We start from the raw sequence: 16,483 nt of genomic DNA, 5'->3' as shown, positions 1-16,483 counted from the left end.
TCACCACCTAATGAAAGTATCACTGTACTTCTATCATAATGACCTGTGTACATATGTAATAGGGCAGAGGTTTGGCATGAACCAGCAATTTTTAACCACAATGCAAAACAGCTGGGCTTGTCTGCATTTGTGGTTATAGAGCTTTTAACTCATCTCACTGATGGGACAGAATCTGTAACAGCAATGTATTAGACAACGCTGCCCGTTACTGACTCATACTTGTTTTATGGTAATTTTCAATCAAATTCATATACATTAGTGGTTCTGACTGGACTCTCTTTGCTGCGTCTTCAAAGAACGAGGCACAACTTTGATATATGTAATAGATTAAAGTACCATAGCATGATGAGACAGTCTGCCCAAGGATCTCATTGACCCCTGAAGCAAATCCCGGATAATACTATTCCATCTCCAGTTCATATTCTACTTTCTAAGAAACCTGACAGGAAAACCTCTGGTGGTCCAAACCCTGATTCCTGCACTCTGGGAAAATTCCCTAATTAATGATAATTTTTGGTTCATGGCTCATCTTCTTTTGATTGGGGGGACATTGTGACAGGAAGATACATTTTAGTTGGGGCAGGAGCAGTTCTTTGAGATGACAGGACTAGATGGACTGTCAACCACCAAAAGGGGGTCCAGGGACCCTCTGTATCCACAGAAGGAGCTGGCTAGCAAAGGGCAAACAGGATGTTTGAAATATCTTCAAAAGTGCAGAATTGTGGGTGCCCTGACACTGCGGGAGCGTGCGGCTAGCTGAGCCTACTGGAGCCAAAATGGTAACTTGCTTCTGGCCTGGAGAAGAGACAGGTGAGGTAACCTAGTGCTGACGGGGAACAAGTGAATCCAGGGAGGTGTAGTGGGAGCAGTGAGCCAACCGGAGAAGCTGAGATTGGGAGAAGTAAGAAGTTCAAGAGGGTCTAATGGGACAAAGATGAGACAGAAGCGTGTTGGGCAGGATTTAGTGGGAGATGTTTCAAAAGTATATTAATTTGATTATCCATGACTGACACGTTTCAGGATCTCTTTCCCATGAGGAAGAAAGACTTCCAGAACATTTGGGAAACGTGGGCTCTATCTTTATGAGTTATTTTTATGATAAGCCAAAAGAATCAATCCAATACATACACAGGAGACATGTGAAACATGTTTGGGTTGGCTATATTATAACAACATGTCTCTGGGTGTATTGCTAATAACGGACAGTCAGTATACCCCACCACTAACCGTAAAATAACTTTCATGTTCAAGAGGCAAAACATTGCTGAGCCCAGTGTGCGACACTGTCTCAGAAGGAAAGTCTGTTCTTGTAACTTCATTTTTTCTTCACAGTTCAGACTGCTCCGTAAACAACAGAAGTCGACCCTCTGTCTGCGTGAGCACCGGTGCCTGTCAGCTGCCATGGAGTGCTGCCGTCATCCAGCACTCTGACTGTGACAGCTTGAGGCCGAGCAGACTACAGGGGACAGCGGGAGAACAGGGTTTTCAATTTATAAAACAATATTACTGGAGGTCTCATGTTTAAACCTGGGTGGTCCAGTGTTGGTTGGAGTGAACTTTCAGAAATATTAACCTACCACCTACATCAATAAAATACTCAATCTACCCACCACTGCCATTAAAATGTCTGAAAGACAATGAATAACAGCTATGGATGGCAGTAAGGATATAGGAATGGACTGAAAACGTAAACTTCTCAGGGTCTCTGTACCAACTACATTATCTTTGAAATTAACAACCCCTGGTCACAAAAACACAAATATGATAAAAAGACACAGACAGAAAACTAAACAAAACATTAAAACGGGACTACAACTGCACTATAGCTTTTCCTTGTGAAGTCATGTCAGCAAACTGAGGGTTACTTTCTGTTAGATGTTAATGATCTTTCGTAATGGTGTTGTATACAAATAATAGCCGTAGTAGAAATCTAGACTTCAGCCTTTCGAATGATGTATTGGATTAGAAAACTGCATTTATAACAATGTATGCTATACCTCATCTGTCACACAGAAGGCAATGTATGAAGTACAGATGGCAAATGGAGGGATCCTGGTTAGATGTTACTGCTGTTTTATAAAACTATTCAATAATATCCACGTTTTTTGAAATCTAAATACTTCAGCTTTCCAAATGATGTATCGGATTAGTACATAACTGAATTTATATATTGTTTTGCACATCTTGTAATGTGACTTCAAGAAAATAAGATAGAGGCTACTGAACAGAACGTAAAACAAACAACAGCTTTCAGAAAACGAACTGGAAAGTTAGCGCATACAAAAAAGTATTCCTGTCTTGGTTGTATCCAAGTTAAATCAGCACTACAGATACAACCAAGCACAGCTACCTGGGTTCAAACAACCTGCTGTTTACTTTTTAAAAGCAGTTAGAACCCGAATAGGCACGTTTTCTTTGTTTTGACTCGGTACTGATAAAATAAATTCCTGGATGGGACAAATAACATAACAACGAACGTGCTGCATATATGGACTTTATTAAAGAATGCCAGATACCTTTGGGTAACTGAGTTTTGGGACTGTTTCTAATTGATGTCCACATCTGTATAACTTGGCAAAGCTTTGCCTTATACTTCCAACCAATTCAGTGGATGCAGACGTGCAGTCTCAATGTATGGGCAAATCCACACCAGACAGAGAATGTCGGCAGCAACTGTTGGCATGCTTGCCTTTTAACAAATTACAGCACTCTGTTTTAGTAAGGAAGCGAGTACCACTATTTTTAGGCTTTTATAGTGCTCTGAAGTGCTCTAGGTGTATTTAATGTTTAAACAGGTCTGCGAAATGTCAGTGAAATCCTAATTATAACCCTAATTCTGACTGGATGACTTGACCATGGGCATATGATTGAATCCATTTTTTCCGCCCACTACGTTCGGTACTTGGTACTTGTTCGGTCTTTTTTGCTTTTTAGTGACAGGCTCGTCAACAACACCAGTTATCATGACACATCACCAATAAAACAATCCTTGCAGTAAAACCGGACACACAGGAGCACACACCAAGAAAAACACATGACGCATACCACATCATATGACTACAGGTTAACGTGATTGGATAGCCGCATAGATGCAATGCAAACAACTCACTCAAACAACACGCCCTAAACCAGCAGTGTGCTGTTGTACCTCGAGACAGTACAGCAGCCACATATACGAAATGCCCTAAAGAGAAAAAAATGTCACATTTTACGCCTGGGTTTTCAACATTTACTCTAACAATCGGGACAAATGGCGTCCCAATAGTACCTCGATTGGGACGCGGGACAACGCTATCGTGACGATCCCGATTTTATCGGGACATCTGGTCACCTGGCTGTACCTCCTCTACGCTTCCCTGCCTCCAGAGCCCGCTCCTTCTCCACCCTCACCCCGCAGTGGTGGAATGACTTTCCTACAGATGTCAGGACTGCCCAGTCCCTGACCACCTTCCGGCACCTCCTCAAGACTCACCTCTTCAGACAGCACCTGTAGAACTCCTCTTTTTTCCCTCTGGACACTTAACACTCTTCCTTAAATGCACTTTACTTGCTCTTATCTGCTCCCTATTTTACTGCATTTAATCCTGTACTTTAGAGTACTGTAATCTTTCACAAGAGTTATTTAATCTGTAGTGTTTTGTATTTAATGATATCCTGATGTAACTATCACTGACACTGTTATCTGCTCCGTTATTGAATCGTATTTTGTCATACTTGTACTTGCTAGAAACAAAGTCATTGTCATTGTATTTTACCTTGCTCTTAATTGTATTAATACTTGTACTGTGATTCTTGAAATGTATTTTTGTTTACGACTGTAAGTCGCCCTGGATAAGGGTGTCTGCTAATAAATAAATAATAATAATAATAATAATAATAATAATAATAATAATAATAATAATAATAATAATAATAATAATAATCCTGTGCAAATGTTTGTGTTTCAATTGGGCCCAAAGTTTTATAAGACAAAAGGAAACAGACATAGATAAGGCTGAAAAAGGAAAACCCAGCTAATTGTGATGCACTATAGTACATTTTAGCAAACATGGTAGAATTGGTGCAAAATTTAGAAACATAAATGCGTATATCTGCTTTGTTCAATTTGAGTCTACCTGTTTTAAATTAAGTGCAAATGCAAAGGCAAACTTATTCCTTAAGAGGAATAAAACATTAAAGAAAATTAAAGAAGATACAGTACACCCTTGCCATAACGCCCTTCATTATAACGAAGCTTCGGCTATAATGAACCTGGCCCCTGGACCCTGAATAAAAAAACAAAAAAGATAATATAAACACACACTATCAACATCCCCGTCTGTATGCATGGGATGCCACCTCCGCAGTGAAGTCAACTCTTTTGTCTTAATAAAAAATGCTCGCTGCTTAACTATGCCTCCAAAACAAAAATAATTTTATGTTGCAACAAAGCTGGAAACTGTATTGATCGTTTGAAAAAAGGAGTAACGCAGGCATGTCTCTGTCCTGAATATAGGTTGTCAAAAAACACTTTTTTGGCTTGTTAAGCAACCAGGCGGTAAAGCAAAATTGATTAAAAAAAAAAAAAAAAAAAAACTTGAGGATCTGATTAACTTTTTATGTCAAACTTTTCATGCTTGTATGATTTGGAATAAAAACTCAGTTTGGGATTCTTGCTGGTGGATTAAGATTTGGTGTACTTTGAAATGATTCATGTCAGACTGATTTTGAATAAATGTTCAGCGTTTAATTATTTAACAAACAGGATAAAGTAAAGGCAGAATACTGCATACATGAGACAAACAGGTACATGTAGCTCTTTTATTCACAATCTCATCTCATTAACTTACTCCAACAGTTTATCATTCATTTTGAGTGTCCTTTTGCTATAAGGAACCCCTCGATATAACGAACAAAAAGGCTTGGACCCCAACAGGTTCATCATAGCAAGGGTGTACTGTACTTATTTGAAGAAAGTAGCAATTCTCTGTAATTTCAAATTATTGTATTCCTCTCTAATAAATGTACCAATGCTGCAACACCTTCATACACATTACCTCAAAAGAGACAAAAGTCAATACCTTTCAGTGAAATCTGTTTCAAAGGCCAGAAAGTAGAAAGAACTAGTAATACATTCTGAGAACCTCAAGGACTAGTGGTAAAGAATGTCTGTATTATGTTTCATCACCACACAATGGCAGGTAATCAAGCTAAAGCTTGATGTATAATATGTACATTTAAGGATATGTGATCTACATTCAAACTTTGTTAAATAACTATGTAACACAAATGCAAAGATTTCAGACCTTTATTTGTCCAAGCAATCACAAGCCACAACTCAGGAATGAGTATTGTAGGTCACCATGTTTTTGATTTTTGTACTTTCGAGAAATTGTTATAGTATCATCCATACATGAGTTTCATCACATTCAACAGGATAATGAGCTCTTCATAATTGTGTAAGCCTGCCAAATATATTAACAAGGCTTTAAGGTTTTTGAAGGGTTCTTTTATGATATCCATTGACCTTCTTGTCAGAAAGTAAACAGACCCACTCACCTCAAGTGTCACAACTTGTTTGGCCATCGCTCTGTCCACCGTTTCATACATCTGGGTGTTCTGGATCCCCAGCCCACAGAATATAGCAAAGGCCTCTAAGAACTGTTCATCATTTCTATTAAATGCTTTGATTTTCCCAGTGACTTCATCCATTTTATTCACAAGCTGACAAACACCTGCAGAAAGATTCAGCTTTTTCTGTGAAATTGAGCATAGCACCACAACACAAAGGACATTTTATAGAGCTGTTAAAAAAGCAAAGCAAAGCAACACAGTATTTCTAAACCTTTATCTGTTACAACGCTGAAGCAAGAATGCATGGAGATTCTACCATTAATACTCTAACGGCATTGGAATTGATTGATTAAATCCAAGAATCAAACAATAGTGTGTTTATAGGTTACACAAATGTTTGGGAATTGGTTATCTATGAATACACGTATTGCAGTAGGTAACAATGGGCCTACAAATATGTTTGTATTAAAGAACAAATGTTGTCCTTTGTAGATTTTCTATTTGTCAATTTATATATTTAACTGTAAGAAAGGTAAAGCAATTCAAATAAATCATGTTTGAAACAATACATTTAATGTAACCCTCACACACACAAGTGATACTTGTATAAATATCAAACATTATTGGCTTTGAGCTTTTAGTCAATTCCATAAATATTCAGTAGTAAAGATATAAAACAACCTTAAAATATGTAATATAAAAAAGGATAAATAGGTTATCAAACTTAAGTGTGCAATTACAGTCATAAAACAGAACAGTATGTTCGTAGGCATCAGATAAAAAAATATTCAAAATGTATATATGTGTGGGTGGGAAGCTGAAATTAAAATTGGCATTCTCCTGATTTTTTCCATGTAAAATGCTCCAATTTCCGTGGATATTATGACTACTTAGGAGATGTACATATTTATTTACGTATGATATTACTTCTCAAGAATTACATTTCAATTAAGAGAGATGGAATATAAATTAAGAATATTTTATCAACGTTTGAAAAATATCCAACTTAACAATAAAATATGAGAAAAGCTAAAAAAAAGATTTTTATATCTGACACCTAAAAGGAGTAAAAAAACAAACATGTATCTACTGCAAGACTAAGAAGTCTTTAGTTTTACACAGAAAAAGAAAACAACAAAATTAAGCAGGCAGACATATCAAGCAGGCAATAAGGCTATATATATATATATATATATATATATATATATATATATATATATATATATAAACAAACAGACAACAGAATATATAGCTATATTTCATGCATCACATTCTCTTTTAATTTTACCAACTCAATTTAAAATGCTCAATTCGCAGAGGTTTGCGAGAGTTTAGAAAACGGTCGTAGGTCATTTTTGCAAATGTTTTCCGATGGTCTGACAAACCAGTCGCAGCATTTGCAAATCTGAGGAAACATGGGTGTGCACTTTCACTTATTTTGTATGAATGATGCAGCCAATGTCTGGGTACAGACAGAAAGAGGCTTATTTCAATGTTCAAGATCATTGTTTCACACAGCTCAAGAATACATTCTCTAGAAAGTCTGCACTTCTCTATTATTTCAGAATCATCCATGTAGCCGTCCTGGAGTATACAGTTTCTTCTTAGTGCTCTTTCTCATCACAAAAATCTGCATACAGATTTGTAATTGCGGTGCCTGCATGCCTCACCACACACCCCATGTGGTAGTGCCTAGGTCAGCAAGTTCACTTGCCAGTGAGATACACATCACATAGAGTCACAAAGAAAGGTAAAGTGTAACAAGCACATAAAAGAAGACTTGCATGCAGTTCAGCACCAAAATATTGGAATAAAATGTTGAAATACCTATAACTTTATCCTTCTTCCCATTTTTAATTGGGGTGCAGAGCAAACTTTTTATTTGCTTGTTTGAATTTTCTGCATTTTCATTCTGTCAAGTAAATAACAAGAGGGTTAAAACTACAGGAATCTGTAAGAGCCTTAATATCTTCAAAAACAATAACAAAAATGCAAGGCAATTGATTCTTCAGTGTTTACTTACCGTCCCGGGAAACCTCTCGTCTTTAGTGATGTCGCCAACATTAAGGGGGCCCATGGTATTTTTCACATATTGTGCGTACATGTAGTTGATTTTGCTTACATCACAGTCCCTGGTATAGTAACATAAAAAATAGCTGCATTTCATTTTGTAATTATTCACCATTATCTATTTACATAGGGATGTGAGGGAAAACACCAAGTTTGAATTAAAAAAAAAAAAGAAAACATATCATAGAGACTGACCAAAACAGAATGTTTAAATTTATCTAACTACAAAAGAATACAAGCAGACATGGTCTGATAATTAATTCTTTAAAAAAAAATGGTTATTTTTGTCTGGGTGTTTTTTAGGCACGGATTTTGGGCACATTGAGATTTCAGTCCCACTGAGCAGAGTGTAAGAGCTGCCAGCACAGATTTGAGAGAAACTATTACACATGTTTACAGAGCACTTGCATGTTTCAGCTGCACATTACATTAAGCCACAGAGAAAAAAAGAGATTTTGATAATAAAATACATTAAAAATGATACATTTCTCATTAGATAATTGAAAATGATATTGAAAGTTGAACTATTAAAAAATAAAAGAATACTACATATTAACATCCGATGTGCAAAACAAATACAACTGGAGGTGGTCACTAAGATACAAGAAAGGTGTTATGGTCTCTGTAAGCAATTCATTATGGCTGACTCAATTGAAGCAACAGCCAAAAAAGACTTTGCTTCAAATCTGAGCAGAAAAGATATTCAGTACAAGCCCTGGAAAGATATGCTTTATGGCCTGCGAAACAGAAAGATATTGGGCTGGCATCCCACCTCACATTTTTATATAATTTAAATAAAGAATAATTTATTTTTCTGGCAGCAAAACAATACTAAGTTATCCAGTCTACTCCTGTTCAACACAATCTGTTCTTTCTCATATATGGACTCCCGAGTTTTTAGAAATTTTTTAGCGATGATACATTGCGTTACCTTTTTAACAAAACTATGTGGACTTATTTTAAAACACTAAACGAGCAGGGTGGTTTAGTTGTGCTGTCCCTGTATAACAGTTTATAAATGTTTAAACTTGAATCTTTTAAATGTAAATTTACAGCCTAAACTGTGTGCCTTGTTTAGTAGGAAAGGTGACATCTTTTTAGATTTTTTATGGGATTGTAGTTTAGAACTCCTTTCAGATAGAAATCTAATTGATATGTTACTACTACACAAGGCTATCGGTTGTATTGCCAATACATTGTACATTTTACTAATGAAATTCTTTTCACACCCTGTTTTATATTCTATCCCATTTAAAACAAGTGACCTTTTACTGTAAACAAGATAACCTAGGTGTCCCTGCAACAGGTTTCAGTAAGTGGGAGTGAAACAAGTGACCTCATTACCTTAGTGCTGGGTCCAGTAAGAACACTTGTTACCTGGACCTTCAGGGACGTTCTAGAACAAAGAGTTTATTATTCTGTTTCAGGCTTCCCTTACCCATCTTCATATTGTTCTGGTACCCAGGTCACAACAATGCATTTCATCTACATGTTTTATCCTGCACTTTCCTTATCGTATTAGGGGGGTGGTGGGATCAGTAGCAACTGAAAAGGAAGTCTTTAATGAGGTAAATGTGTGCAATGATTGAAAATAATCAAGATTCTTTATGTTTTTATTTTACCTTTTTTGAACTTTTGCAGATTCACCAAGCTCCTCGTATTCCATATGAAAGACACTGGAAAATGAGTTCTGAAATGCAATTTAGTCTAGTCATTTAATTTCAATAAGAATACATAGAGGGGAAAGTATGTTATTGAAAAAGAAGTTGAACACCACCCTTATGTTATTACTCTCTATTACCCAGTGTATTCAACCTGCACATTTTGTGCTACCTCTCTTTTGTGTTCATTTACCATTAGACAGACATGTAATAGAACTACTGATACTTTCACAGCACTACGAACAGCAAGATGCACTTAAATGTGCACTGAATTAGAAGCAATATTACTGCTATTGCAAAGATTATATTTGAGAACATGTAAAGATAAAGCCATATCCACACTGGATGCAAGCAAGTCGAGCGACGTGAGCGAATCATTTAGAAGTCACTGCAGTCAGATGGGAGTATCCACACCAACAGTGAGCGACACGATCGATGTGAGCGAATCATTTAGAAGTCACTGCAGTCAGATGGGAGTATCCACACCAACAGTGAGCGACACGATCGATGTGAGCGAATCATTTAGAAGTCACTGCAGTCAGATGGGAGTTTCCACACCAGCAGCGAGCAACGTCGCTTTGAGAACATTTTGCGTCGCTAAAATAGAAACTGTTTCTATTTATTTATTTTTTGGTCGTGCGACTGGAATGAAACTGACCAATCAGAAGCAAGGTTAACACCCCTGACACACGTCAAACACACGCCTCAAAACACGTCATGCCTCAAAACATCTGCCTGCATTGGTACCTGCTCTGATTGTTTAGAATATGTGCACTATTTCCACCTGCACTTAAATGCTTTTGCACTTCTTGCACAAGCTCTATTGGCTCTTAACTGTGATTGTCTTTAATGCAACCGCACCTTATTTGTAAATGTATCTTACTATAACCAGACTTTGCTTAACTTGTGCTTGCTTTTATTATACTGTAATAATTTGTTACCTCTGTCGCCCTGGATAAGGGTGTCTGCCAAATAAATTAATAGTAATAATAACAAATCTGAACACAATGCTTCATGTCAAATTCAGGGATATGTGCTTTTAGATTACTGATAGAATGTCTGAATGCATAGATAATATAATTTTTCATAAGTAAATTAAGTAAGAGACGGCTCAAGCACTCACCCATGATCTGATGCATCACAGTCTTCAATAGCATTTACGATATAGTAGAAAAATAGATTTGCAGAACAGCATCAGTAGTAATACAAGGTAAGTGGTGACCTGCGCATAGTAACACGGATTATAAGAAGAAGACGACGAATGAAGATGGTGATTATGTAGTGCTTAACAACAACAACAACGTAATAATAATAATAATAATAATAATAATAATAATAATAATAATAATAATAATAATAATAATGTTGCACTTTAAAATACTTAAAGTTAATAAACAAAAAGGATAAAAGAATGAATTTCTAAAGAAACACAATTGAGGTTGCAGTAAGTTGTATATATAAATGTATAACAATAAAATAATTTTGTTGAAAATATCAGTTCAATTATACTACTATTGTCCAGCTGTCTTCTGACAGCCGGAGATGTACTGGGCTTCAAATCGGACTACTAAAACGACTGGTACCACGAAAAAAAAAAAAAAAAATACTACGACTACAACTGTACAATTATTACTAACAATAATGATAACAATAAAACTGTCGGATATATAGGGGTGTTCAATAACTCTGATCTATAGATTTTACAAGTCCAACCTTTATTTTACAACGGAGTTGCCGGAGGTCAGGGTGGTAACCTTTTATGAAAACAAGACCTGTTTTGTAATGGGACAGCCAATCTCTGGTACAGACGTGCTCAAATTTGTTGGTACCCTTACAGCTCATTGAAATAATGCTTCATTCCTCCTGAAAAGTGATTAAATTAAAAGCTATTTTATCATGTATACTTGCATGCCTTTGGTATGTCATAGAATAAAGCAAAGAAGCTGTGAAAAGAGATGAATTATTGCTTATTCTACAAAGATATTCTAAAATGGCCTGGACACATTTGTTGGTACCCCTTAGAAAAGATAATAAATAATTGGATTATAGTGATATTTCAAACCAATTAGTTTTTTTAATTAGTACATGTCTCCAATCTTGTAATCAGTCATTCAGCCTATTTAAATGGAGAAAAGTAGTCACTGTGCTGTTGGTATCATTGTGTGCACCACACTGAACATGGACCAGAGAAAGCAAAGGAGAGAGTTGTCTGAGGAGATCAGAAAGAAAATAATAGACAAGCATGGTAAAGGTAAAGGCTACAAGACCATCTCCAAGCAGCTTGATGTTCCGGTGACAACAGTTGCAAATATTATTAAGAAGTTTAAGGTCCATGGAACTGTAGCCAACCTCCCTGGGCGCGGCCGCAAGAGGAAAATCGACCCCAGAGTGAACAGAAGGATAGTGCGAATGGTAGAAAAAGAACCAAGGATAACTGCCAAAGAGATACAAGCTGAACTCCAAGGTGAAGGTATGTCAGTTTCTGATCGCATCATCCGTCGCTTTTTGAGTGAAAGTGGGCTCCATGGAAGAAGACCCAGGAAGACTCCACTTTTGAAAGAAAAACATAAAAAAGCCAGACTGGAATTTGCTGAAATGCATATTGACAAGCCACAATCCTTCTGGGAGAATATCCTTTGGACAGATGAGTCAAAACTGGAGCTTTTTGGCAAGTCACATCAGCTCTATGTTCACAGACGAAAAAATGAAGCTTTCAAAGAAAAGAACACCATACCTACAGTGAAACATGGAGGAGGCTCGGTTATGTTTTGGGGCTGCTTTGCTGCGCCTGGCGCAGGGTGCCTTGAATCTGTGCAGGGCACAATGAAATCTCAAGACTATCAAGGCATTCTGGAGCGAAACGTACTGCCCAGTGTCAGAAAGCTCTGTCTCAGTCGCAGGTCATGGGTCCTCCAACAGGATAATGACCCAAAACACACAGCTAAAAGCACCCAAGAATGGATAAGAACAAAACATTGGACTATTCTGAAGTGGCCTTCTATGAGTCCTGATCTGAATCCTATCGAACATCTACGGAAAGAGCTGAAACTTGCAGTCTGGAGAAGGCACCCATCAAACCTGAGACAGCTGGAGCAGTTTGCTCAGGAAGAGTGGGCCAAACTACCTGTTAACAAGTGCAGAAGTCTCATTGAGAGCTACAGAAAACGTTTGATTGCAGTGATTGCCTCTAAAGGTTGTGCAACAAAATATTAGGTTAGCAGTCCCATCATTTTTGTCCATGCCATTTTCATTTGTTTTCTTATTTACAATATTATGTTGAATAAAAAATCAAAAGCAAAGTCTGATTTCTATTAAATATGGAATAAACAATGGTGGATGCCAATTACTTTTGTCAGTTTCAAGTTATTTCAGAGAAAATTGTGCATTCTTTGTTTTTTGTGGAGGGGTACCAATAAATTTGAGCACGTCTGTATGTCCACTAGAAATGCATGGGCGGGGTCATGTATTTATTTCCAGTCTTTTGGATCGTTTCCAAGTCGCGTCTGGTGTGGATTGACATTTGGCGACTTCGCTCGCGTCGCTCGCGTTGCTCTGTCCAGTGTGGATGCAGCTTGATGAAGTTGTCTAATCTTCAGCTTTCAGAATGTAAGACTTACTGAAATGTCTCCGTCTGCTATGAATATGGTACACCTCTGAGCTTGCATGAAGGACAGTATTGTAGCTGCAATCTTTTTCAGTATCACTTCAAGGGACTGTTGCTCTTCGAAAATGAGACTGGCTAAGTCAAGCAACACCTAGTGCAGAGACGACAGGGAAAAGGAAAGAATGTAAAAGTACTGACAGACAAACAGTTCAACCACATTATTAATACTTAATATATAACTTTAGTGAACATTAGTAGCAGGGCATTCATTTTAGTTCTTTCTATGTTTCTTGTCCCTTCCTGTTTCCATAGTAATTTTCTTTTTCACTTAACATTCCTTGAGTCTGGTCTTTTGCTTCATGAACCTCTCTGATACTTTCTTTTTTCCCTAATGGAGTTTACCTTGAATTTGCAGTTACATGTACTTTTACTATACTTTACTGTAGTGAACTTTTATATAAGGGTCTTCATGGTCGCATCCAATTGAAATGCTGCGCCCGAAGCAAAACAAAGTTATGCACTGCATAGCACGTCAGTTCGTTTATAGCGAATCTTCAGGTTTGACAAGTTTTTGATGCATCATTTCAAGTTTATGTGACACCACCTACCATTAGCTTTAATCTCAAGTGTTTTTCTCCTAATAGCAAGTTCATCACAGGTGATGACTTTTACTTATGTGTCAAACAGAGATGCACACACATGGATCTCTAATAGATGTCATTTCCAAATAGCATTGCAGCTTCCCTTTTACCCCATAGATAATACCTGATTGCGTCTGTTTTCAAGCCGTGAAGTCTCATACAGCTGGGCATTGTGAAGAACAATTCCACAAAATGCCAGATAGGCTGAAAAGTCCTAGAAAAGTAGATAACAAAGAGTGATTAGATTTGACAGAATGGTGTTTTGACATTTTGTTATTACTTGTAGGTGCGATAATATTCACTAAGTTGATAGAATAGTACTACAGTGTTAATATTCTTAAGTTTTACCAATTGTATGAACTAACACATCACAGTAATCTATTACAAAGTGTAATAAACCACAGTGACAGCATGGTAAAAACAGGGTTGCTGTTTTCAAACGAAACCAGTTACACACAGTATCTTCGACTTTGGTAAGGACCAGCAGTTAAAAACAAACAAAAAAAAATAAAAAAAAACATGATGCCACTTTTAATTTTCTTATTAGAGCTTTCTGGAACCAAAAGTATTAGCTTCTAATGATATATATTTAGTATTGTTCTCTAAATATAAAAAGTCTGCTTTCTATTCAGTGAGGAATTTAAAATGCAGTTGTAAATCACAGAATATCCCATCTAGCGGATGCATTTACCTTGGCTGTTACCAATATAGTGTTTTGATTGATGTACTTAATCAAAAATGTGTCAACTCCTAACGGAAAAAATCACTAGAATGGAATTATTTTAAGTTTCAAGATGGGGAGACATTAATCACTAAAACAGCTTTCATCTAAATCCCTGCACTTCGTCTGGTGCAGGTTTACTGATCATTCTCTTCTTTTCAAGATACAATACCATTAATTTTATCTAGCATTCCTAATATCCTAATATTTCATTATGATTTAAAAGCTAACGATCAAGCAACCTGGTCTATGTTCATAATACTAGACTTTACAATAGACCTGCTGTTTTTCAGCACTATTTTCCAAAATCAGATTCTGTTTATACTGTACATAGCTCAGATCTGACAATCTGGTGTTCATAGAACATTTCTTCTTTTCCAGTAAACAGGCCAGTATATCATGTTCAAAGAGATGTCTCTGTTTTGGATTTATGTAGTTTCCCCCACCAGACCATTTGCTTTTATTTTGGATGCTGGACAGATATATTATTGGGCTAGACCAGTATGCAAAATCAATCCCAGTGGTACAATATGGAGGGTTCTGACTTTTGAAGCCACAAGACTTTCACTTATATCAGTAAAGCTCCATACGGTTGCTAGGAGACGCTTCAGGAATATGCGGAGACAAAAATAAATGTACCTGCCAAAAGACAGAGCATGATGACAGTGATCATTTGTTACTGAAAAAGGTAGGAAAGTGTAGATGTGACGAATACATTGTGTGTAGGTCATCTTATTTTTATATAAAGAGTGTTATCACGTGCAGTTTGGGCAAAAGGATCTCAAAGTAAAGCTGAGTGGTTCTGGCTATTCTATGTTTTGTTATGGTTTTACCTATAAACTGTTTAAAATGAAATAAACAATGGAAAGACATTCAGAGGACGCCAGAAGGGCCCCATTGATAGAAAACCACAATAAAACGCACGCTATACGAACATTGGTTTGACCCCTGGTCCGCCCTGTATTCAATAGTTAAAGCTAATAGGATGGAATGACTGAAAGAAAATCTGCTGGGCAGTTAAGTGGAGACTACACAAATGATTAGTCAAATATAGTCTAGGTAGTTGTTAGTTTAGTTTTTATTCTGTATTAATTAAATTCTATTCATTGAAAAAAAGGTGAGAGAATCAGGCCATTATTAAGTTTTTTTTAAATAAGGGAAGTTAGCAGGTTAATGTTCCTGGAGGGCCATGAACAAGTTAAGTTCAACATCAACCCTAAATAAAATGTTGTTTCTGTTATTACGCAGCAGTAATAATCTGAAGCAGTGGTATTTCAAAATAACAGATGTCTGTTTTCACTTGAGTGAAGTAGGCTACAATATTTATTTAATTAAAAACTTGTTGTTGTTCTTTATTGAAATTCATGTTTACCTTCCATGTTGAAGTTTTTAGTGTACTACTCATTAAATCAAACCAAGTACAGTGCAGGAATATGCTTCCATCGTTTAAGACATTTTTCAAGTCAGGTAAGCTTATTTGAGTATAAAAAAACAACACTAAAGTTGCAGTCCTTGTTTCACCCCTGCTAAAACCATAACTTGACAAAGATTGAACAGCCAGGTACGCTTGGTTTCTTAGAACTTCTTACTCTTTAAAAAAAAAAAATGGCCTCACTACACTCAGTAGTTAGTCCTTCAGTTTGCCCCCCCCCCCACTTTTCAACAAAGTTAGACGCCTATGCCCTACACACAACCTAGTAACTTATTAGCCCTTGCAAACAATATATATATATATATATATATATATATATATATATATATATATATATATATATATATATTGTACTATGAAGATAAACTACTAAATTTAGAATTATGCCGCAAGCTAGGAATTCTCACTGTGGAATTGTTTTTCTAGCAAACAAGGATTCCGTATTCATTTCAACTTGAAACCAGTGAAAAAAGAACACTGTTTCACCTTTTCATCTTGTTCTGTAAATGCGCCATTCTTTCCACATTTCTTGTTTATAGCCTGAGCAACACCCACGACCTGATGAACATAAGAACAAAGAAAATCTAAAAGCATAGGCTGAAGTCAAGACAGCAGTTCATACAAAAGAGCATATTATACTTTGAGCATGAGCTATGATTGCTTAAACTCACTACATACAGTGGCAGGAATTTCACTTGTCATCTTTTTCTTATTTAAAACATACATCGCATACCAAACTAGAACTCCATTGCATTATGCATTAGATTTGAATACAGTATTATACTGAAATAAAGAGCTAGG

The 16,483-nt window shown here is 36.5% G+C and overlaps 1 protein-coding gene across 3 annotated transcripts in view; it reads right to left on the bottom strand.

Moving 5' to 3' along the window:
• LOC117409346 (cGMP-specific 3',5'-cyclic phosphodiesterase-like) overlaps positions 1-16,483 on the bottom strand; it is a 93,586-nt gene that overhangs the window by 19,708 nt on the left and 57,395 nt on the right. For all 3 annotated transcript variants that reach the window (XM_034015260.2, XM_034015259.3, XM_034015258.3), the window contains exons 4-10: positions 16,169-16,240; positions 13,654-13,743; positions 12,902-13,039; positions 9,246-9,313; positions 7,577-7,685; positions 7,381-7,465; positions 5,539-5,714 (exon numbers count right to left, since the gene is read on the bottom strand). In XM_034015260.2, the coding sequence (XP_033871151.1) occupies positions 5,539-5,714; positions 7,381-7,465; positions 7,577-7,685; positions 9,246-9,313; positions 12,902-13,039; positions 13,654-13,743; positions 16,169-16,240 (738 nt within the window). The remainder of the gene's footprint in view (positions 1-5,538; positions 5,715-7,380; positions 7,466-7,576; positions 7,686-9,245; positions 9,314-12,901; positions 13,040-13,653; positions 13,744-16,168; positions 16,241-16,483) is intronic.

Source organism: Acipenser ruthenus, chromosome 2 (genome assembly GCF_902713425.1).
Source record: "Acipenser ruthenus chromosome 2, fAciRut3.2 maternal haplotype, whole genome shotgun sequence".
NCBI lineage: Eukaryota > Metazoa > Chordata > Actinopteri > Acipenseriformes > Acipenseridae > Acipenser > Acipenser ruthenus.
Note: the sequence above shows the minus strand (reverse complement) of the source record. Positions and strands in the feature narration are given on the sequence as shown.